General features: G+C 30.6%; 1 protein-coding gene across 2 annotated transcripts in view; it reads left to right on the forward strand.

Annotated features, from left to right (window-relative positions):
• LOC100166066 overlaps positions 1-27,005 on the forward strand; it is a 59,108-nt gene that overhangs the window by 24,992 nt on the left and 7,111 nt on the right. Inside the window, exons 1-2 of one of the 2 annotated variants that reach the window (XM_029491560.1) lie at positions 6,701-7,477; positions 17,108-17,239. In XM_029491560.1, coding sequence (XP_029347420.1) covers positions 7,337-7,477; positions 17,108-17,239 — 273 coding nt within the window. In that variant the 5' untranslated portion in view covers positions 6,701-7,336. Of the gene's footprint in view, positions 1-6,700; positions 7,478-17,107; positions 17,240-27,005 lie in introns of those variants that run through there. The other variant, XM_001946529.5, reaches the window with a different exon arrangement.

The raw sequence follows: 27,005 nt of genomic DNA on the forward strand, positions 1-27,005 counted from the left end.
ATTCCGATGAGGTTTGTACGTAGTGCTAATATTATACTTTATGATGTAAAACCTTGTAGGTTTACCTTTGGAAGTTATACTATAGTTATTCATATACGTTATTAATTATCAGCTTAAACAATCGTCACGTGAAAACTTCAATCTTAAAAACCTACAAAAGGGCATAGTTTTATATACATATATATTATAATTGTATCGCTACTTTATATACTTTGTATCTATATTTCGCTATCTACATCACGATCGGTTGAATCGCATTTGAAGATAAATCAAAACTAAACCGATAAGGCATAGACTCTTTTAGTGTCAAAAGTTTACTAGGTAAATTATAACCGTCAAAATAAAAAGTAACAATGGTTTATCTTACAAGAAGACTATTCACTTTGTCGCGCTTAAAGCCGATTCGGTGTCGACTGTAGTCGTGAGTGGCTTGTAAACCCAGAAAGCTCATATCAGACGTCAGTATAAGAGACACCCAAATGATAATAAATTAAGTCTATCGTGTGTAATGACTTGGCCTTAAAACAAATTATTTTAGCATATCTAACGCATTTGAAACCGAACAGATAATAATTAATGCGTCAGTTCCCAAACAAAAACTATGAGTTAACATTTTTTTTTTGTTTTGGTGGGGGGAAGTTAAACTGTTCAGCTGCCATATTACAGCTGCAGGTGATGCACTCGACCCGCGAATGATACGTACGACTGCGGCAGGTATTATAATAATAATAACGTACACGTCAAACAGCCGATGTGCGATGGTTGTTGCAGTTGCAGACGGGCCCCAAGCCTGGACATTGGTCGTCACAACACTTTGCAGCAACAATAATATTAATTATATCGCGCATATTATTAGGTTGTGACAGCACTGCTAGGTGTATTACGCATAAATCGTGAGCGTGCGTGTGACAGATGCATATTGTAAGTCCGATTTATATAAAGCTTTTGACCCGAAACGCGTGTGCTTTCGTCCGATATAATAATAATAATAATAATATAATATACGCGTCTATCGCGTGCGTGAAACGAGCAGCGAAAACGCGCAAAAACCTATGACGAGGCACAGCGTCGCCGCCGATATCGGAGTACGCGTGAAACAGGTCGATCCCGTTATGTCCTTGCCGCGCGCATGTACCTACACGGCAGAGTAATGCCAGTTAATCGGTTTTAATGGCTTAACTGTATCTCTCTCAGTCGGGCAAAATCTTTCTATTATATATAATATTATTATTATTATTATTATACGCTATACTTTTTACGCTCTGCGGCAACAGCCATTATCACGACTACTACGACTCGCGATGACGACGACGATAATAATAATAATAATAATAACAATATAATATATTGCATTTATAATATTATATTATAACACGCGCACGCGCGTGTGTGAGTAGTATTATTATTATTATGATACGAGTGCGATCAGTGCGATCACGATTCTCGTCGTGTGCATTGCTAATACATTATATTATTATATATATTTAATAATAAATCGCCCGCCGCCGCCGCCGCCACCAATTGATTCTCGAGTCGCCGCCGCGTCGTCTCGACCGCATCAACTGCAGCAGTCTCGAAATGTATTATTATTATTATTATTTACGCTTTATAATACAAAACGACGACGCCTAATAGGCAATAATGATTGCTGTATATAATAAGTGTGAAATCGATCCGTACAGCCTCATGCAACGAGTTGCCTTCAGACGAGTAAAATCCCGTGCACAATATATATATTATTTATTATATCCGCGTTCGATTCATGCGTCCAAAGTAAATACGTATGTCGTATATATATTATATTATAAATATATATATATAATATATAGCGAATAGGGCCGATTGTCCGATATAATTATTTGCCATACCTGCAGAAACAGTCTCATAATATTATATACATACCTACTTTGCAGCGGCTGCAACACCGTTATAGATGCAGTTGGATTTTTCGAAAGTCGTATTAAAAAAAAAAATATAAAAATAAGAACCTAATAATAATTATAAACACAGGCGCTACGACCAACCGGAGACCGGAGTATATATACCTATAACTAATCCATACCTAATCCAATTGGTAAAACGACAACCTCGTTAAACCTCAACCGCTTTGATGAGGATATATAATAATATAACGTCGATCGACCTGGCGCCGCATACATGGACCGTACTAAAATATAATAACATCCGACTTATATGCTTAACTCTACTGGCGCCAGAATATTATTTTTTCCAATCGTTTGAAGTACCTATATCCGGTGACTAGGACAATGTTATATAGGAATTAGGATATTAAGTTGACAAAAAAAATGAAGTATTTTTTAAACTCAAAAATATATGATATTTTATTCCTGTCAGCTATTACTCGTTATTGTATTATTCATATATTTACCAATTTATTTAGCCATTTCAATGAAAATATAACTCATATGATCTACAATGGTGGACAACATATTATTACATTTCTTTTTTACATTCCACAATTCTGATGAAAATAACAAACTATTGTAACAGAGGTAAGGATTGAAATTATTCAAGCAGAAATATACCTAATTGAAGTTTGATTGACATCAGTAGGTACCAAAAACACGTCTTGAGCTATGTGGCACCGAACATGTGACATTTACGAGTGTCTATGTTAAAATAGGCATGAAGATAAATGATATAAATGTTATTTTATCTCAAGTGACATTCAACTTACAATATAAGAAAAGAAAAAGTAAATACCTTCAACCAATATTCCTGTTAATGATTAAATAATATAAAATCCACATTTCCATCCTTATTTTTTACGATATGTAGTCGTAAGACAATGCATGTCATAAAAAATGCAATTAAGGAAATTAACATGCTATAAAACTACTATAAATCGTATGGTCAAAATAAGCAATGAATAAATGTATAGCTAATATACCTGTCCAATGAAAGAAATATTAAGTATTGATATAATTTATTACACACAATGTAAATGTGATTAATTGGACTAAATAATATGATATATTACCATACGAAATATCATATTACATAGGGACGATTGTTTCTACATAGTCCCAAAACTGGTATATCGAATTTAATTTAAATACGATAATATAAACCAAGATGATATATAATTGCGTTGTAATCGGACTCGTAATATTAGGTATTCAAATTAAAAGTATATCCTAGAGTTTAATACCACGTGGTCGTATAAAAGTAAAGATATTAGTAGTTACCTAATATTATAAATTATAACACAAAAAACATATATTATATTGTGTAAAGTATAAACTCATAGTTAAAACCGAAATTTTGATGTTCATAGAAAGTCAATAAACTCGTAACATGCATCTAACATCAGTTGTAGGTACCTTATAAATATAGGTGCACTAACGTATTTCGTTTCATAACATTAGTAAATAGTTATACACTTTTAACTCGACATCTTGAAAATGTATTACATATTATAATAAATTAATATTTCAATGATAGAACATTGAAATATTAATAATTGTTTAATTCACAATGCGTTTTCTCAACACAATAAATTATTATAATAGCTATAGGTAGGCGCGTATATTATTTGAATTGAAGTTTGAACTAATATTCGAACACAATAATAATTTATTACAAATTATTATTGTCTGTCTGCGAGTTGTGACGTTTAAACGAGTGCCTACTACAGTCTACAATACAATATATTATTATGATTATGTAAGTAATGTTTATTGTTTCTATATAATAGTACATCATTAAATTGGCACTTCCTAATTGATTGGATATCGAACCTGATGCCGACTATTCATAATTGTCTGTCGATGAATGAGATTCAAGATTTCTTTACGTGCAGGTCTGTCGTTCGCAGATCATGGGTGTAGACTTATTTAAAACCGCTGTCAAGTTTCTAAGATGAAAAATAATCTTTTTTCGCGCAGATGACATTGTTACGTCTTGTGGTGAACCATATTATATTGCATAAATAAAGAACACCTACAGACATTGACCCAATTTATATACGTAGTTAATCCTTTTCAAATATATCTTGTAAGACATATGTGTCTTTAATATCACGTATACGTCAATGCCGTACCATAAAAAGAATCATACAAACTTTAAAGATATTTAAGCTTACATAATCTCAATACATTACACATAATACAATAGGTACTAAAATAGTTAAATATACTTTTACATTTAACAAAAATCGTTACTTTTAGAGAGAACAAATACATTTTATTTTAGTTGAAACTTTTATTAAACAAATCATTTAACGTGGTGCATTCATTGAAAACTGTGTTATTATTTTATTAAATATAAATAGGGTAGAGTTGATTATGAAATACGGTGACCGCGACGTCTTGCTATTTATTATTATTTACGTGTAATCTATATAATGTGCATAATATATTTGTATTGTTAAAATTACAGTAAATATTATGTATATTATATTAAATATTAATCACATATTTAAATAAATAATTAATATACCGTCACCTAGGTACTAATAATAAAATACAAGACAAATTTGTTAAACCCTCTCAAGTATAATCATTTTATTTTTAAACTACGATTTTGTAATAGAAAATTATTTAACTTTTAAACAGTAGGTACTTAGTAAAATTATTTTAAGAGTCGTTAGTAATTTTCATCACTAATAGGTGAGTTTGTGTCCTGAATGAGTATTACAAAATGTATTTATGACTGTAATCATGAAAAACGTTTAATGTTATTATATTATGTTCTTACATTTATACATCAATGATAAAGCAGAAAATCTCGTCGTAAATTTATTTTATTCGTAGAAATGTTATTGCTAGTCGTGTACAGTAAATCCAAGTACTGCATTTTCCAATTACATTCAAAGTGATAATTGAAACAGATATTGCTAGGTATAATATCTCACTATAGATAATAATTTACTAACTTATATAACTAATGAAATAATTATCTAAATCATTCATACATTATACAGTACTTAATACATATAATAAAATATACCAGCTAAAATGTATAAACTCGTTAATATAATTTAAACTATAAAAAAAAAAAACTAAAATGTTTCAAACGTATATTAACTATCTGCCAAAAATACTATTGATCAATTTATTATATCATGGTCCATGGACATTCTTAATTAATGGAATTTTCTTCCACAACGTAAGAAATCGTTTTCAACGTATAATAGTTATCTTATACAGAAAGGTTTATAAGCAAGTAATAAAAACGAATATAAATTATACGGCTTATGATCGGGGAATTCATAAGAAATCAACTATAATTAAATGGGACAAATCAATAAATGCTTGTTTTATGTTTTTGAGACAATTATATGACTATAAACTACAAAACATAAAATATAGTTAATAGCCAATATTTTATCATTTTTTGAAATAATTTTTTGTCACCTATATAATAATTATATCAATCATTAAATGGGCAATATGGTTGATTCAAAATAAAAATAAATCATTTCATCGTCGAAATTTTAAAATACAGTTAATATTGTTTTCTATAATAATATATTAATAATAGTACTATAATATAATATGTAGCATTGTAGCCAAATGAGTTGTAAAAATGTAAGCCACATTTTAAGACGATTTTACAGTAAGCGGGACCTGTGCAGCGGAACTACTGCGTGTTATTGATGAATAAACCCCAATTAATATTAATTGATGAATCGAAAGTGAGACTTGATAAAACAATGAACGGCCAATAATTAGCATAGTGGATTTCAGTAGTGAACGGAACTGCAGCATGATTGGTAGATGAAATGAGCACATGGATTATATAGCGATGGAAAATCATGAAAAGTCCTGTCTCGAAGGACCGCCGACCGCCGAGTGGCAGATAAACCGAACATGAAGCCCTCAGACCACGGCGGGAATCGGCTGCCTGCGCCATCGGGAATCGACGGCGGTCGTCGAACCAAAAAGTTTCCAGAAACCGGAAACGCACACGAGGTCGTTGCACGTGAACAGGCTGACGGGTAGCTGCAACGATGATGATCTGTTCACCATATTTGGTCGGTTAGGCCAGCTGTGTGGTAACCAATTGGACACTATACACGCACGGATCCCTGCAACAAAGATGTGGGTCTGGCCATGTGCGTGAAGTTAGCCCCATAATATGGTTATATTGATTTCAACCCGTCGCTAATATTTGGAACTTAACTATGGAACAATTTGAAACTTCATACAAGAGGGGTGACTAGGTAGCCCCCCCCCCAAAAAAAAATATATTCCTTATTGATTTAGATATAAGCCACCTATGGGTGATTGTAAATTAATAGTTTTGTTAGGCTGGTAGCCCCCCTAAATTTTAACCCTAGTTGAGCCTAAATGCTAAAGTGTATAGTGCATTAAAACTGTTTTTGCTGACATGTGAAAATTGTAGAATGCGAATTCGATATTTCCGAATTTCCAACTTCGAAAGACACAATCGATCTGATGTTATATAGAACGTATTAGTATTTAAAGTTTAGATAATGGTGTAGGTATATATAACATCTAACTGTTAGGTGTTATACATATTATGTTAGATTATAACATAATATAGGTACTTTGATAAAGTAGAACCGATCAAGGTATTTTAATGGTTTTTTTAAATTGTAATTGTAATAATTTTGTGTTTGTGTTGTGCTGTAATTAACAATACTATTGGATAACAAAGATAACCGTAAAACAATAATGAATTATAATACATATATAAACTTATAAAAATGATAATATTATCCGGTTGAATTTATATAATTGGTCTAAGCGGGTTGCAATTTTTTAATATGCTTTTTTCCAGTTGGTCCTAACTTACTTTGCCCGTTCAAACTATTATGTTAGATTGGTGAGTAAATAGATCACCCGCGGTGCGGATAACGTGATGGCTAAAGTGGGGGGTAGGAACCAAACACAGGTATAATATAATATTATATGATTAGATCATTATGTTATATTAATGGAGACGTTTTTCGATAGTATGTCGCGAGGACCAGAACAAGTGACGTTGGCGGCGGGGCGAGATAGTGCGAATCGGTCGGCGTCGGTGGCGGGTGTGCGACAGTGACAATATTATATTATATTATATAGGTACTATAGCAGTAATATTATATATTTTTATTTTAGTGTAAAAGCGACACGATATCTGTATTCGCATAACGTAGTATTTTCTGGCATCGCGTGTTATTCGTAGACGACAATATTATAAAATTTGTTTTAAAATATATTGTGTAAAACAAAACGTTATCGGCTAGTGTAATCGACCGTGGAAGTACGCAATGTATGATATAAACACTACAATATTATACCCGTGTACGCCACACACGACATAATATTATTTCCGACTGTCCGATATAATAAAACGCCCGTCGATGGCCCGAAGTGTTTTCAGATCACCGCGCGTCGTCGTCGTGGTCGCCGGTCAACAGCTTCATCAGACGACGGAGGACTTCCATCGATCGCAAGACGGTGCAGCTAATGAGACGAACAGTGATTATTATTTTTACAAACAGGTAGCCCGGTCGTTATTATTACGTGTTTATATGCGCGTAAACATAGTGGAATTATGTGTATAATTATTACTATATTGTAGCACTACCTATTAGTTTAATGGTGTCGGTCGGTGAAAAATTGACGTCTGAAACGAAAAATATATTGAACGTCCATTATCGCGTAGCAAGGATTCATTAGAAAATATTGTCCTGCAAATTAGCTCTGGTAGCGTCGTAGTATACATAATATTATACAGAAGTGAATTCTGATGTAGGACGTCACCGTCTAACTTGCGTGTTTTCTTCGTTTAAATCGTTTTGTCCTTATAAAGGAGAAATAATAAGATTTTACCAAAAAAAAAAACCTCAATTCCATCAACGGTTCTTTCATTAGATTTCTTCGCTGATGTAGTGACGAAACTATATTACAAAAATATTATCTTATACGATAATAACATCTATGATTCATTATTATTAATTATTATACTATATAGATAATCTAATGTGCAATTATGTGTATACTGCATAGTGAATACTGCATAATATGGTACTTTGAGTATAATATATATAAAATAGTATTTTATATCTAAACAAATTTTCCGGAAATTCTTAGTTAATTTGTTTTATTTATAATCAAACATGTTAAAAAATATATATTATAATATCCAAAAATCAATTAAAATATAATTTTTATTTTTATTAACAATAATAATATGTAATTTATATGAGACAATAAATATATCATTAATATAATATAAAATAATATGTGATTAGTAAAATGTATACATTTTAATATTTTCTAAATGCGAAATACACTTTAACGTAATTTTTATTGATTGAAAAACTAAATGTCGTACACTTTCGTGTAGGTATTTGTAAAATAAAGAACGAATACCCACTCAAAGAGAAATTCTTAAGTTTGTCATTATCCTTGGTGAGAAAGCCTTATTACAAGCCTTATTAATACAAGTACTTTATTGGTTTTAGTTTCATAGGTTTCACGATAAACTATTTAAATAGTTACGTATAAACTAAGTACAAAGAACATTTTTTTTTATAGAAAATAGGTTAATTTTCATAGCTATAGGTAAATAGGTAGGTACTATTATAATTATGTAATTCAGCTCTCCACGTTCCAAATAAATTCACACTTATTAGTTATTCTTACAATAGAAACTTAACTTGGTTACGATTATTATTACAGTTATGGTACATTTACTATTATAGGTACTATAGTTTACTAGATACTAAATTGCCACCACTAGATAATAATTTATAATAATATGTTTGGTGGAAATAATTTTAAATCGCGCGAAGTGATTCAAATAACAAGTGTAAATTAACAGTAAGATAAAAATAGTATTAGGTATAGTTAATTAGTCGTTTAATTATTTTGACTGTCTCCGTAAACGAAATTTCTGTATAAAATGTACCGATATATATAATTTAATTTTGGCCTACCGTTCAAAATAATACAAGCAATTTAATATTTTAATATCATTACAAATTATTTACTTTGTTTAAAAAAAAAAAAAAAAACATTAAACATACAACTATTAAACTCTTAGACCCTATTTTTAAATATAATAACACTTATTCAATAAATAAACATGATTATGCAAACTTTAATTTCAAATAATAAAAACTATTTTAACCACATCTTTAAATAATAATATTATGTTTAGAAGTTATTTTGTTTAGATATTTATATAATAGTTTTGAGTAGCAGTCCACGCACTTTTTCTTGGAGACTTTAACGCAAGGCTCGAAATGAGTTGAATATGATTTAATATAATAGGTACGGTTAAATAAACAAAAAATATGAATATCTACTGATAGATTTCTAATGATGATTTATTATGTTGAAAATTAAATCTTCTATATTAAGTTATAAAATATGAAACAAAGGTCAAACCTAGGGTCAAACATTTACAACTATTACACTATGATGAAAATCAAATTAGGGAACATTTTTTTTTCATTTTAATTTGTTTAGTAAAATATATTATATTATAATGAAGTATACATTTTACTATTATAAAATTGTATACTCTTAAATTGCTCTTAATTTATTATAAAATATATACTATCAATGAATGTGCTATAGACATGTGCGTGGTTCGTCAGTCTCTGTCGACAACATATATTTTATGTGATGTGGAACTTTTCGAATAATATTAATATATTAAGGTTAGAAACGTAATACTCTTTAACTTGAAGTGAATTATTATAAGTTTTTATATAACTCCCCTCAAAATACGCCCATAAGTAAAAAGATTAACACGCTGCCATGAATCTAAATCGTGTGTTAGATACACATATCGGATCTACACATCGTAAATCCTTTCTGCCAGTACCTCTTAAATATACATAATAACGTATTACCTATATATTATTATCATTATAATATTATTAATAATGTTATAAACTTATAACATATTAAAACAATTTAATCTAATATATAACTTTAGTGCGATTGTACCATTGATCGTTTTTGATTCAATTTAGATTAGGTGGGATTAATATGAAATGAAAAACGATTCAAAACGACTCTACCGTTTTCTTCGCTTCGATCATATTCCGGTTCCTATAAGTATAAGGTAATAATAATTTAATATTATTGTCGTAAGACTATTGTTCGATATATCTTTCTCTACATGATATAATGTATGCATATACTGTATAATATATAGGTACCTACTATTCGCTGTAACGATATTATTATCATACAGGAATGCGTTTGGCGTTTAGCTTACCTATATATATATATATTCAAGTCAGTGTGGGAGGTGTACTCGGCCAACGTCGATACCAAAAGGTTTCATAATGGCAACATTTATAATATTATGATCTTTCTGCTGTTACAGTATATTATTATTACGTTGTGCACAACTATTGTGCGCACGTGTACAAACGTAAATGTAGCCATGTAAGTACGTGTGTATTATTATATACGACCCGTTCTCCTCTGCCGATGTATTTTATGGCGGCTGCAGCTTTAGTGATTTCTCTGCGACCGTTGTAGAGCAAAGGTGAAACTGACCGGCGTGTGTGTCGCAATGCGTCGTTTCCTGCGTGAAAAATACGTTCCGGCGCGAGTGTTAATAATGCTGTAATATTATGACAATAATAATATGATATAGTGAATAAAGAAATAAAACAATTTATATATAGAAAGTACATATTATTATTTTTACTCCGTTGTTATTTTTTTTTCCTGTCGTTTTGTAGACAAATAACTCGGGGAGATCTAGTTTAGGCACTTTATTCTTCGGAGATTGTATGTGATAATAACTATATACCGCGACGGTATCATTTAGGCGCAGAATCGCGTCCGCAGCGTAGCATTTACTGGAAACGAAAACAGACAGCGGAACTGTATTATAATAAAATAAATAATAAACGAATAAATTAATAAATTAATTACCCACTAATACAGCATAGCATTCGGAGATGGAGTATTTGACCGGATTTTTGACATTCAGTGTTGTTTAGTTAAGCATCTGGCAGCGTACGTTAAACAAGTGGATATAAGCTACCTACTGAAATTTGTGTATTTATTGTCCCCGTGTGAATTTGTAGACCTAACCTATTTTGTAAAAACGATAATATTCCACAACGGAGCAACTTTATTTCGACAAAATTGGCTCGGTTCCATTACGAAAATCGTAATAATTTACGGTTGTTGTCTTAGAATTTGGTGTTACCACGCGATAGTTCTACTTAATATATATTGCAAAAACTATGGTAAACATATATACGATGTTGCAGAACAAAATGCACACACGCATACACGATAATATTATAAGCGATTAAATAATACCTATAATCAAACGTCTACGCACAGGTACTATTTATTTTTTAAAAAAAAAACGTCGGCAGGTTAAACGCCCGCTGTCGAAACTTTTTCCACGCGTGCAATATCGTATTAAATCTACCCGTCGCGAGTCTTCGCCGAATGATTATTATTATGCGTGTAGGTTATCGAAATACTTCATCGTCTCTGCACAATATAAACTATAATCTATATACAGTGTCAATATATACGTATATGTATAAATATGCACGCTTTATAATATAAGCACTGCAATCTGGGGCGGTGTGTTTCTGACAGCATGAACACCTATATATGTACGACGACTATCGCGTCTAAACGATGCCGAAACCGTTGGGAGCGCACATGTATATACTTAAATATTTTAGAGTCTAGTCATTGACGGGTTAATTTGTATTACGATCATTATGAATTTGGTCTACACCAGTCGAGAGGCGTCGGTGGAAGAACAAAATAAACAGTTATAACATATCGCACACACACACACTCACTTGTCCACCGATGCTCTGGTTAAAATATTATATTATTATAGTATCGCCAGCGACCGTTGTATAATGCTCACTTTGCTCGGGGCATTGGTTTAACGATGGGACTTGCACATTATGTATTATACAGGTGGATTTTTTAATCGAGTAGGTACCAGGCAATATCTTAAAAAATAAATGGAACTCTAAAGCGTTTTGAATTTTATGAACAAATACATACTACGACTCATGGAAAAAAAAACGTCAAATAGGTGGTTTTTTTTTATTGAACTTAAGATAACAGCAAAGGTTATTAGTTTTTGTAAATAATAAGTGATTTCTGGTCCTAAAATCCTAAATAAGTAGCTTGTTCTTAAACGTATCTAAGAACAAATAATTAAAAAAATCAATCTATTTGTTAAGTTATTACCCTATTCACGATAAAATAATCACTCTGTACACAGTGACCCGGAGCATAATATTCACACCGTGGACGGCGGCAAACGTCAAAACGTGATAAATCATATTATACAGTCGGTCGACACCTTTGGTCATCGTCTGATATATTATATAAAATAATAATATTATTACGAGACCCGTTCGCGCCGAAGACGGACGTACGTCAATCTCTGCAGAGTGTCACTATATATAGTATAAAATGGTATATCAATATATTATATTATATATATATACTTTGACCACGTGCAGCAGCGTTGTTATTACGTCATACAATTATATTCTGCAATTAATTAATTAATGTATGTTTATGTATATATTGAATATGCGGTGTAAGAGCGTTTTGCAATCATCTGCGAAGAAAACAGCACAGCACAGCGCAGTAATAATAACAATAATACACTGCATAGTATATTACTATATAATAATACTACATATATAGACCATTTATATACGGTCACTACAGCGGTGATGTAACACTATACAAGACGACGTTCGAAATTTGATTCAAACCTCCCATAATTCAAACAGTCGTCGACCCCGCCAACCCGATTGTTAAACTCGATAATTCGGTAAGACCGCCAAATTCGTCGTGCGTGTATTACCTATGTAGAACCCTTTACGCGCGCACTCACTCTGCACGTTACACATTATAATATACGTCGACAATGACGAGTCCGACGAGGAGCATATATTATATTATTATACCTCGGTGGCTTCGCGGTATATAGGTATACCTATATAATATTATTATTATCATGGTGTAAAATAAAATTTGAAATAAAAAAAAATAAGAAGAAACGCTGAAAATCTTTACAACTCCGCCCAACGATTATCCACGTATAATCAAATCGCGGTCGCATCTCTTATAGTGATTTCGATACTATATTAAACTATACGCATCATGTGCAACACGTTCAACGATGCACAATATATGTATAATATTATATATTATAATACACGATCTATACACGAACTGTGGTATTATGTAATCAAATTTACAGTGGACGATGGCTGTTATAATATTACGTTGAATGCATTTTGTTGAAACATTACAGTGTAGATGATACTCGTCCAGAGCGAATTAAGCAATATATTATTATATTATTTTATAGTTGTTCTTATTTTATAAACGAAACACACGAATACTACAATATTGTGTTGACGTACTGGTGATTAAAATTGGAAACGGTCGATATTATTTCGATGCGAAACAACCAGTGCAAATTTAGAATAGAATTTTTCATATCCATACGCGACTATGTTAGTTTTTTTTCACATGAAATCTTAAAAGCACATCGTTTATTACCTACAATGAATAGTGATGGGTTATAATATTGATATGACCTCCATTTTTTAATATCACTTATCGCATTAACGAGTGACCGCAATCCGTTTGAAAATAGTGTGAATAACGAAATGCCTATATAGTCTGCAGTTTAAAGATACTTTTGAACATAATATTATTTTACGCTCTAAAAATACGATACTATAATTTTTTGTTAACAACATATTATAAATATTTCTATCAATCTTATGTACCAACTGAACATGCACTGTTTCCGTCGTACAGCATAAAAAGATTTTTACTATATAGGTAACCACTTTTATATCTAATAGCAATATTAATAGGTATAATATTAGAGTTCAAAACTTAAAATTGTACGATTTTATTATAGTTATTATAAAACTGCAAATAATACATTACTAAGTAGTAAAATCAATTATTATGATTAAAACAGAGATATATTATAGCGCTAACGCTTATATAGTGCTTATCTGGAATCCAAATACTGGGCGTAATAGATTCTGAATTGAAATAGGGACCTTGTGAGAATTGAGAACATTAGAAAGGGACATTATTGAATAATAAAATATAATAAACGATGCATCATATCTGTCGATAATATAGTGTTACGACCAAATTAACAGTTTAAGTTAAAAGTTACTAATGGACAATGGTGCAATAGCATAGCAATGAGAATAAAAGTCACACGCTTCATATAAAATGTAACGCTACGGTGTGTTGTTGTAGGTATATTAATTAATAATTTTAAGTTTTTGAAAAAGATGATGATAAACTGATAAGATATATAAATATTATATATTATATATGTATTGCGTCAAATATAATATAATCGTAAATAGATCAAATAACTATTTTCCAGATCCCGTCAATTAATATATAGGTAAATTTTAAATTTCGTTAAATTTTGTACCGATAACGACTCTAGTACCTAATATATTTAATTATTTAATGAATACACTTAAGTTGAAGTTATAATAATATATAGGTTGGAGACCTTTTAACTAAGTTACAATAGGTAGTAAAAATAATGTATTATAATAAAAAATAATAAAAATATAAAATATAAAAATATCATAATATTTTACTAGGTGGTACCTCTTAAATATAAAAATAATAATTTGAATTCAGATAAACCGTATATGTCTTGTTAATTATTGTTATTATTAAATTATTGATATAATAATAACTAACCTATTATATATATTATATACATAGGTAGTATTACAATGTATTACATATACCTTTAGCTGTTGTCTGTTGAGCACTATTATTTTTTTGAAAGTGTCACTTAAGAAGTTATTTTAATTAATAAACTTGTATTCAAGTTACTTAGTGTTAGTGTATTATATCTTTGTATAAATTATTATAGACTGTATAATCAAATAAAATAATCTAAATTTAAGTCTTAATTTTTCCAAATAATTAACCATTTAAATACCAAGTTACTTAAATATAATATATTATACTATATTATATTATGCTCAATATATTATATTAAGTAGGTAGTACTCTCGTATTTTCTAATTTAATATCCGCCACGGTCACCTCCGTTCGTGGCAGGTACTCACAACTATTCGTGTCTAATCTCCATGCGCGCAGTGCTCATAATGCGCCGATTACGTTACCGCATTTTAATTTCTGATTTAATAACCAAACGTAACTATACAGACTAGCTCTATATTGAACACATCGAGGTTAAAATATCAGTCATGAGAATAATACGTAACTCATGATAATTATTTATGATTTTCCGCACGAAAGGCTCCCGATGTTTTCGTTTACAGTTTACCATAAATTAAAAATACAATGCTTTATGAACAGTACATGAAACATCAAAAAGTTTAAGACATACATAATACCTATACCTACCAAATAAGACTACTAATGGACAGTTCTATTAGGATATTAGACACGTCGTGATTTCGTGGTATTAAAATCAATTAAAACTTAACAGGATTTGTTAGATTTGGATTGAAACCTAAAGTTAACATTTCATATAAGACAGCCAATAGGTAGGTACGTATAATATTGTTATAACTTATAATAATCTATTCATTTAATACAAGTTGATCAAACTCACGCGTGGAATTGCTAAGGAAGTAAAATTGCTTAAATTCTCTTGCATAGTTGCATAACACTTGCAATATCGATAATTCTATAATTATATCAAGACATGATAAAATATGTTCATTGACTCAAGCTCATATAGCCTACTAGATGTAGATAGGTACGTAGATAGTTACGCTGTTGTTAACGTTTATTCACAAGTATATTATACCTAATATAACATACATATCATAAAAAAAACAAAAATAATAATTATAATAGACCCAGCAAAGACAATAATAATATGTAAGCTTATTATGAAAATGTATTTTGTGTGTTGATTATTGTACTTACATACTATTATTTCTTATAAAATATGTTCCTACAGAAAATGGCGAATATATGAATATCGGAGTAAAACCATATTATATAAAATAATATCCTTACAATTAGGTCTATATTTCGTGGTTTTTGAAATGTAATACAAGCCTTTATGTATTATATTTGAACAAAACGGGATGATCAGATTTAATCAGAGTTAAAAAAATATCAAATTATATCGCCTTAGTCTAAAAAATTATAGAAACTAGGTATAAAAAATCATATCGTGTGACAGTTTTTGCATGATATTATTGTATGTGAATCTCGCGGTCACACGTATAATTATATGTATCTACCTATTATATTTTCACCTAACCAAACAATATCATGTTTATTGACGTGTAGGATTCTATACTGTCGTCAGATGCAGATGACCGGGAAACACACGGTTGTCCAGTTTTTATAGGCTCCAACGCTCTATTATAATATGTTTCGTTTTGGGGTTTATTGCCTGGTGTACCGCTATAGTTTGCCGAATAACGGGTTTAAAAAAAAAACACGCTAAAGTTGTATACCTATATGAAAAATAATTCACAAATAAATATGACACAGTCAATTGGGCTGTTAAACGCGAAGAGCGTATATAATAATATAATAACTAAACAGATCAAATAGTTTATTTTTATTTTATTTGGTAAAATGCATCACCAGCCAGGTCCACATAGTGGTTTTGTACATCAAAAACAATACTACCTATATATACCAGCAATGAACTTATACTATATTATGTAGCCTCGTTGGAATATGCATACGTATAATGTATAGGTATGTATTTTTTTTTTTATAGCGTTATCCGTCGGAGAAACTGGTTTTTAGTAGACTAATCCAAATTTTTATTGCTCGCCTCATTATTTTATTTATCTATAATTGTGAGATGTTGACCCCTATATACCTATATATTACACTAAACTACATTTACATATTATAGGTTTACATAGTGTAATGGAAAAAAAGCACATAATACAATTTATATACATATATACAATCCATGTACGCGTAGTATTTGTTTTAAACATATGTTGTGTAGTTACTTGTGTGTGTGTGTGTATACACGTTGGATTAGTTAAACGAATATTACGTGTTTGAAAAATCGTAAACATTTTAGTCCACGCACGCGATGAATGTATTAATAATTTCCTTCGTTTTGGAAATGTTTTCAGATATCGGCGAAACCTAATAGCAAAATGAATGATCATGTGGCTCGGCTGCGGGTGGTGCAAGAGGTGTCATCTCGAAACAGTTCAGCCAGTTGGAATAGTTCGTGTACGTTTTCAACCGAGCAGAGTTTTCAAGTGAGTCAATATTTATAGTCATCGAATAAATCCTTAGTATACCGACAGTCACACGAATCGAAACCAGAGAGATTCAATGGTCTAAATCACAATATATTGTATTTTTTATGATATTACAATACCTATCATTATTATGATTTATGAGTTTACAGTATCGTACACGAGGGATAGAGATATATTGTACGCAACACGCATGGCATAATTACATAATGTGCATTATTGTTAAAATAATCATATTATCCTATTCGCTTACAAAACGATAGTCACGCAAATCGAGTTGAACCCAAAGCTGATGACTATTACTTGTAAGGCATTTGAAATTTCTAAATACCTAGTCTGTGTATTACCGAATTTTTTTTTTATTATTTAAAAATTAAGGCCAGAAGTGTTTTGTGAACACTCCTCCACCATATGTTTGAGTTTTAATGCTTTGTGGCATGTGTCGCATATTGGTGGAGGTTCTTTACTGATTAAATATGAGGGTGTAAGGAAGGAGTGTCTGATTCTGATGAGGGTGATTGCAACGGTTAAAATTGGTATTAGGAGTGTGCCATTTAAAAAAAAAAATAGTTTTGAGTTTTTTAGATGTTGGTATTGAATTCCAATGATTTTGACTGGTCGAAAGGATTTTTTTATTAATATAATTTTTCATGTCGTTAGTAAGTATATTATTTATTGAAGAATTTGGAATAGTTTTCGTTGCATGATTGGCATATTTCTCTAATGCTTTTTCATTTCCTGCGATACCAATGTGGGATGGTACCCACATAAATTCAATGTTTTTTTTTCGGATTAACTCTGCTTGAATGTTTCGAGTTATTTAATTTTTTTAAAGAAAGGTTTGTAAGTGATAATAAGGTACTTAGGAAGTCACTGATTATTATTATACCTGTATACCTATTACCTATACTATTTAGATTGTTTCTAAAGGATTAATAAATTACAACCCTTCATAGATAGCGTAATTTTTGACAGAAAATATGATGATTATTTTTGGAAACTTGTGTTGAATTATTGTGTCAATTTTAATTACTGTAAAATCTACCCATGTTCAAATGTAGATGCAAATACGCCAGAAGTATAAAATCCCAACCTTAGCGAGATAAAAATTACTTATAATCTAATATATTAAGTTAGGTATAAAAATATTGATATTAAAGAACATGCAGTTAAAAATTCTCAGGGGGCACCGATCCCCCCTGCACGCACTTTTTTCTAGATGTATCCGCATATATTTTGGTTTAGTTAGAGAATGTGTGTTAAATTGTATTTTAAACTGAGAGGTAATTATGGAATTATTTGTTTCGTTTTTTTTGAAGTTGAGAAGTTCGGTAGTATGAAGTTTTAGTTTCTATTTTCAAGGAGGTAAAACTTGGAACGTAATTATTCTGTTTACGACTGAGGTATGAATGTCCATTGTTTATTCTAGTTTGGTAAAATTATCTCGTACCGAGTAGTGTTTTTGTGTTCTGTGTCTATTGGAGGTGTAATATGATTGTTGAAAATTGTTTTGTATCCTATATGATGGTTAGTTTGGCTTTTCCTTTTGATGATCTATGTTAGTGTGTCTTGGTCTCTTTGGAATGGATGAATTTCTTTGGCGTACCTAATTTAAAATAGTATCAATTGGGCTTGTCTGAAGGATCCGATTGCCAATCGAATTCCTTTGTTGTGAATTAGGTCCGATAATTTGAGGAGGTTGGGTTTAGCTATGATGTATATTTTTGAACCCTATTTGATGTTGGATAGGATAGAGACTTTTACATAATTGGTTGTGACTTCTGATTCGCGGGGCATATGTGGTAGCATAGAGTTTTGATTAAATTAATTTTATTAATTATTATACATTGACTTTTGGTTGGGGAAAATTTAAAGGCAATTTCATTAGATCAGTTTTGAAGAGTATATGTATTGATGATTGTCTGACTTAAATGTAATTTCTATGTTATTTCCATTACAGTAGATATATCAGTCATCAGCATGCATAATAATATGTTTGGTGGAATTATGTATTCTGCAGAAGTTATGGTTTATTGCTATTAAGAACATCGTGACACTGATCCTTGTGGGATACCATTTTAAGTTGGGTTGTCATTACCGACTTTATAGGGACACTCCCGATGAAACACTTGATATAGGTACACCCACACTGAGGGGCGTAGGAACATAAATTAAGATTAAGTAGGTATATAACGAAACACGTTTATCAACGACGACCGACTTGGGGGTTCGATTTTAAACGATCCTGTACAGTAACCAAAAACAGCATTCAGTTTCTAATCGACGACCACGACTGACATTTGTTCTTGACACTCGTCACTCGTGCAACCAGTAACGACAGTATGACCCTTATTACGCCGGTCCACCACATGTTATATTTATTTCGATTTTATAAGGAGCATTGTTTGAAATCAATTTTACAATGAAATTATAATCGCTTATTTAAATATACAATATGTGTCACAAATCACAATAACGTTTACTTGTGTAAAGTAAACCATGATTACGTTTGTACAATGTACCTAACTGTTGCTGAATTTTGTAAACAATGATTTTTGTCAATCTTTGTCGGTAAATATAATAATATTATGAGCGATAGAGACATGGTTTGCAATACTTAACGTCTTAATGCACATTATCGTAAAATCGAGGTATAATATAATGTAATAATAGGACGTGCGCGTAAACAATGGGAAATAAAAATAAAAAGTGAAACAGGTGCCTATCCTGCGCGGTCGTTTGATAAAAATCTGCGTGTGGGCGGCGCTCGAAAAGATGTTAACCCGACCTGGGGCCTCATGTTTTTGACATTGAAATCAGACAATGTAATTTAGGAAATATGAAATGACCGCGCTACTCTTTTGGTCTAATCGCCTATATACACACACACATTTATATATTATGAGTATTACACTGGCAGTGTAATATCAAAACCGCCCACAGGGATCTGGTGGGTGTTTTCGTATTTTTAATGGGTTTTTTTTCACCGCTTTTGTGCCGAGGTGAACCGCCGCCACCTTACATATTATTAAAGTACCTATATTATATTATGTATAATATGTAATCGTGTGTGTATATATTTCAAGAAAAAAAAACGTTGGTTATCAATGACACAATGTGTCCCCTCGCGGAAGGCCCGCGTGTTTTATTTGCTTGTAAAATTATTGCAAACCACCGCACGACCGCGCACATTATTATAATATCATAGGGTACATTATTATACTTTATACCGTGGTATAAAAAATCAAAGAGCACACACCGACACGCATATATTATTATATTATATACACATACATCTATACACCAACAATATACATTCAATATAAACATTTAACGGTCCTCGAGTCGCGAGACTAGCATAATGTGTCATCATTAATTGCACGTTCATCTGCAGACGTGCGAGGTGTACCTATATTTTTAATTTTTTTTTTTCAACACGATCGAAATAATTAAAACCCATATGGATAATATATTATACACATATTATATGAAAAAATAACATTTATTATTATTATTATTTTTATCGAATTCGAGTATATTATGCGGCGCACAGTGGTTTGAGTCGTAGCGAGATTTATAGCCAACGCATTTAAAAGACGGCGTTACGTAATATATAATATTATAAAATATACGCTTTTGGCGTTTCGTCAATATAGGTTGGGATTTTTTTTTTACAAGTTTTGCTCCATCGCTTCTCTCGGTGTTCAGCAAAGTATTTAAAAAAAAAACAACTAATTTAATATCGTTCTAAAGTAAAAAGAAGTGTATATCGAGCGAACGGTCATAAAACATTGTACGATACGTAGGCGTTTGAAGTGGATGTTTCGTCTCGTGAGCGGTCGTCGCCGTAATAAAAACACTTGCACCCTTTTTATACACACTCACATCTAACTATATTTTATGCACGCTCGGTCTATGTCATATCAGGTATATAGTGGTATACGTACATATTATTATTGTCGTTTACAAATCGCACACAATGGAATGAAATATAAACAAGTATCAACCAAACACCGGGCGGTTACAACAATATTATAATAATATGCACCGCGCGGAATAAAATTTAATATTATATGCGACACGTTGATTCGACGACACGTACCTGTTGCAGGTATAGGTGGTACTTGGATATACATAATATATACCAGTATAGCACCAGTGCTCGGTATTCCATTGAGCCTTTCACTGTCACTGTTCCCGTTTGTGTAATAATAATAATAATAATATAACGTCGGTTGGTAATGAAAAAAAACAATATTTCCTCGCGTTCGTGTGATTCCGACGAATCCTATGTGGTACCTATGATATATAATAATAATATACAATGTGAGTATATATACTGTACTATATATATTGTGTAGGTATGCGCGCACAAGAAACGCACTTAACGAAGATTGATGGCCCACTAATAGATAGGGTATTGTATGCATATACAGCATAAAGGTATATATACATATAAATAGATAGGTACCTATACGATGTCGGATTTAATACCGTCCCTCTGTAGTCTATACGAAGTCGCATCGTACACGCGTATATACATGTATAAAAGTGCAGGACAAATACGACGACGACAACGACCATATAGACGCATAGAGGGTTGAGATTACATTATATTATTAGGTACACATTTGTACCGCGTGCGTGTATTTGATCATTACCAAGTGCATCACGTACCTATTTATACTATTGTATGTTGGGACGAAATCAGAGAGACAGTGCGCGCGATGTGCAGGTGGAAATATATAGAGAGAATAACAAACACACACACAAAATATATACTTAACCGAAGACCGTGCAGCATAGACATGATATTATATTATTGTATATTATGTAATGTATAATAATATAATGTACGTACGATAACCTGCACGGTGCAGTGTACGTATTGGTATGGTGTATGGGTACCGGTAATTTACGACGGAACTCGATTGATACGTCGTACACGTATTGTTCAAGAATATTGATAACGATGTTATGCGTATATGACTGGATTTTCAAATTCGAAACGTACAGTATAAAGCTGTCGACGTTTTTTTTTTATTTTTTTCATGTGTATAATAAAATGACGTCCTTTAATTTATCCGTAGAAACATTACGTGTCGGTATATACCGGTGTATAATATAATAATATACTTGGTACCTAAAATATAACAATATATATAGTAGGTATAGCAGGTACTATAGGAGTATAATAGAAGAATATTATAATGTCGCCGTTATTCATATTTTATACAATCCCGCCGCAGTGGCATACCGTGATTCGACCACTGCCCCCGGTGACACCATAATTTTGTTTTCAAATAAACATATAATAATATATGTAAATCGACAAATGTTTTCCGTTGAAGGTTTTATTGCACGTTACACGTATAAGTAGCGGTAGTTTTCAAAAAAGGACACGAATAAGACTACGGAATTATATTATACGCGCGTATGTATGTATAGGTATATACATAAAATATAATGTCGTCTTGGAGGATAATCGTTAATACGGATCACGACTCCAGTGGAGTTTTTTTTTATCCGAACGCATGATTGATGATAATTTTATGATAAGGTATTTACAGTTCGTGAGCTCTCTATTTACATTGTAAGGAGCATCCCGCAGGTATACTACGTATTATATTATAATACTGATGACGACGAAGTAGGTATTTATGTAAGCGACTATATATATATATAATAAGTATCGGCGTATCGCGTACGCGAATTTTCTTTTTTCTTCATTTCTCGCGTGGCATTCAATCCTATACCACTGCAACTATAATATAGTACGTCGTAAGTATATAATAGGCTGTGAGACATAGGTGTATATATATATGGAGAGACAGAGACAGAGAGACATAGTGACTGAGACAGAGAAATAGAGCGAGGCAGAAATATATATAATAATTATACATCGTATGTCGCATATAATACACATAATATGTAAAACCGATACTTTCGATGTTATCATTTCCCCGGTCGCTTATAAAGAAGAGAGAGAAAAAGAATAATCGTTTAATTAGTCTCCGGCGTATGTGTATATAAAATGTATATAATATACCTACACAAGGTGGTCCAGACACAATGAGCCGGAAATCTTCGGTCGTCCGTCGTCCTACGACGAATCTCACCCCGAGATAAATGGCGTCGAGAAAAATATATTATACGACGTTTACACGTTATCGCACAAACACACACATTCCGTATGCTTATACATTTTAATTTACTGTCGAGTTTCTTGTATTTTTTTTTCACGCAAAATCTACGTACGTTTGCGCTGCAGTTTGCGCATTTTGCGGTATAAACAGACGCAATTATTTTCCTGAAAAAATAAATAACAAAATAAGCATACCTATACATTCGTTACTTTATTGTATCAGACTTGTGCGTGGGTGCACGAGGCTTGCGCGTGTTTTTTTCACGTCGGTGCTCCTAGTTCTGTATTTAAAATTCAATTAAATATTTTCAGCATTTACCTTATCATATTTTCATTTGTTGATTCAACATAATTAATTTTATACACTTAAACTTTTAACATACCTATTACATACCTATACGTGTATTTTACGTTTATAGCCTTCGGGTTATTTTTTACTAAGCCGAATATATTTTGTAATATTTCAATAGGTAATTTATTATAAAATAACATTTTAATAAAAACATACATATTATGATATTATATTGGTGATTTTACGGGCGTATTTTTTTTTTAATTTAAAGTCTCGTCATATTGCCGTGTAAAATAAAATAAAATAAGGAGGCTGGACTATCGATTTGATACAAGATTTTAATATTTTATATAGTATAAACAACATGTGGTAACATATCGGTATTACTTTCTCTGACTAAATTATATAGCCGAAGTACCGCCATAGTTCACCTTATCTCTAAAATAATAGTTATTTTGTGTGTAAAACAATAGAATTTCATCAAAACGGATAAAAATAATATATACTCACTGATAGGTATACCTACTTGTTTGAAAAAGTGCCGACGACTACCATGTATAATCAATGTTATATACGAAAATAACTAATAAGTACTTATGGTTCTTACCATATTGTTCTTAAATTTAATCGAATTACGTAACATAAATGTATACGCCTTAATGCCTTATTCAACTAACTAAACATTTAAAACAGTCGTTAGTTTGAAAATATTTTTTTTTTTTTTCGTTAGTTTATAATATTAATTATAATATACTTTTAATTTAAAAAAAAATTATATTATATGAATCGAACTTAAAACATATTTGATGAATAATATATTATATATGCAATTCTTTCACTGCAGTCGATGTCTATCCTTGAACAAAGATTATAGTCTCGATATTCTCATTATGGGGAATTAAACTTAAAACATAGCCAGATCTCTACATAGCGTGATCTGTGTTAATCACGACCACATATGTAAATGTTATATTCATGCGTATTGTCACAATAAAATCTCTACGCAAACTCTTTGATATAAAAACCCACCGACATTTAACAACGGAATTGCCCCGGCGAAAGTAGGTAATGTTCGTAAGATTTTGGCGATGATGGTCCGTGAAATTAAACGAACCTTCATATCATATTATGAAATGGTTAATTAATTTCCCCCGGTTATTATTATAGATAGGTCAAGTTGAAAATTGACTATAAAGTTTCTACGTGCAAAATCATACCTATAGCATCTATTAATATTTTAATACAATTCGATTGAATATCAACCAGTTCAACTTAATATAATTTTATACACATAATGATTTGATCGAATAATTAAAACAGTTAAGTCAGGTATAAGTTATATATAGCAACAACTACTAAATGAATCACCAGCTTATCAATGGTTGTAGTCCCTCTCTTCCACTTCCCACATTTCCTTTTTACCGACGTGATTTTATATCCTGATTGGTATGCCAAATACAAGATACTGCCATTTTTCTCATAATCCGAATTAATTAAATAAACCCGGTTATAGTTTACAACCATTTAAGAGTAAATATATTGATTATAAATTAATTTTATAAAAATGTATAATACAAAACATTACAAATTAATTCCATGATGTATAGAAATTATTAATTAACTTTTACAATAATTAAAATTAATTATTATTTTGAAATGTTTTTAACAATATTAGGTATATATTTTTATTTATTTATTGAATTTAATTATGTGATAGAAATGGATAATTTCACTAACCGAAAATTGATCCATGATAGAAAATGTAAAAAAAAATCTTGATTACTTAATTTTATCTTATAGTCTAAAGACTATAATAGAGTATGAATGCTCTATTTTGATATGTTAATACTTATAAGGTAATTTTAATGTAAATAATTTTTACTTAATTTATAGACATATCAAGACCACTTTTTTGAAAAATAAAATTAAAAACGTTAATAGTTTTGGAAATAATGAAATTCAGACGCTGTATACGTATATATTAAATTATATAATAATAATATTTAGTTTAACAACTATTGAACTAGGTAAATTGTAATTATGTTGTCAATAAACTAATAAAATATTGAACCAAAATGCGCTTGTGAAAGCTCAGTTTAAAAGAGTATTTTTAATTGTTTTAATATACATGATTGAAATATATTATATTTGTAGAGAGTGAATTTTGGCGTGGGTATATTTTGAAATAAACTAGCTGTGAAATTTAATTAAATCATATGAAAATCAAATTGATTGGTGTATAATATATTTATGTATTTATAATGAATAAATCAAATGAATATCAAATTGCTTGGTATTTATTTATGCATGCAGATTTTAGATAGACCAATTTGACTTACCATATTAATGCCCCACATTATACAATGTTTATATTTTTAATAATAAACATAAAAATAATTTATAGTTAAAACCATTATTACTATTATTTAATTAACCTACATAATTTAAGTTAACCAATTGCGCTACTGCTAGTTGCTACTACTACTTCAACTTTAATCAATAATATAATAGCTAAGAGTATGATAGAAATTATTGAATATATTACTAAAATATAGTATTTTAGTGTTTGAAACCTGTATTTCACATTTTTAATTATTATGTCAATGTTGAGAAGATTATTATGACTGTTTGATATTGAATGGTATGATAATATTATTTATATTATTCAAAAGTAATTAAATATTCCCTAGATTTTCATCTTACATTAAAGAACTCTGCTCGGCATCAGAATACTTTATAATATTATTTGTGTGATAATTTTTTCATCATTTTATTTTAGGGTAAAATAAAACATTCTGTAATCAACACGCTAAATAGTAAATCATAGTTTTTCGATTTACAATCCACTAAACTACTAAAGAATCCAAATTCTAGTAATAAATTAAATAACTATGATGTATGCAATAATTTTTCTTTGTTTATTATTAAAAGGTAGTTTTTCATTTTTAAATGAGTAAATTAAACAAAAGTTTTATTTAAACGGTTAATCTTAACAGTATTATATAGGTATATAATTATACTCACGCGTCAACATTATTTTTAACACTTTCTATTTCAATAAAAAATAGTAGTAGGCGTTTTTACTGTGCAATAAATTAATACATATTACATTACATTTTAACCTTTAATATCAAATCAAATATAGGTACATATTATTCGTACAACATTTATAGAAAAGCGTTATTAATTGTATTCCTGTACCAACTCGTTTAAAATTTGAAATGAATTGTAAATACGTTTTAACGACACTTCGTCGTGCATTTTAATATATATTTGATATTAAAACATATTACGTATCGCAATAAAAAAAGAACGAATGTACAAGGTAT

Source organism: Acyrthosiphon pisum, chromosome A3, assembly GCF_005508785.2.
Source record: "Acyrthosiphon pisum isolate AL4f chromosome A3, pea_aphid_22Mar2018_4r6ur, whole genome shotgun sequence".
Lineage (NCBI taxonomy): Eukaryota > Metazoa > Arthropoda > Insecta > Hemiptera > Aphididae > Acyrthosiphon > Acyrthosiphon pisum.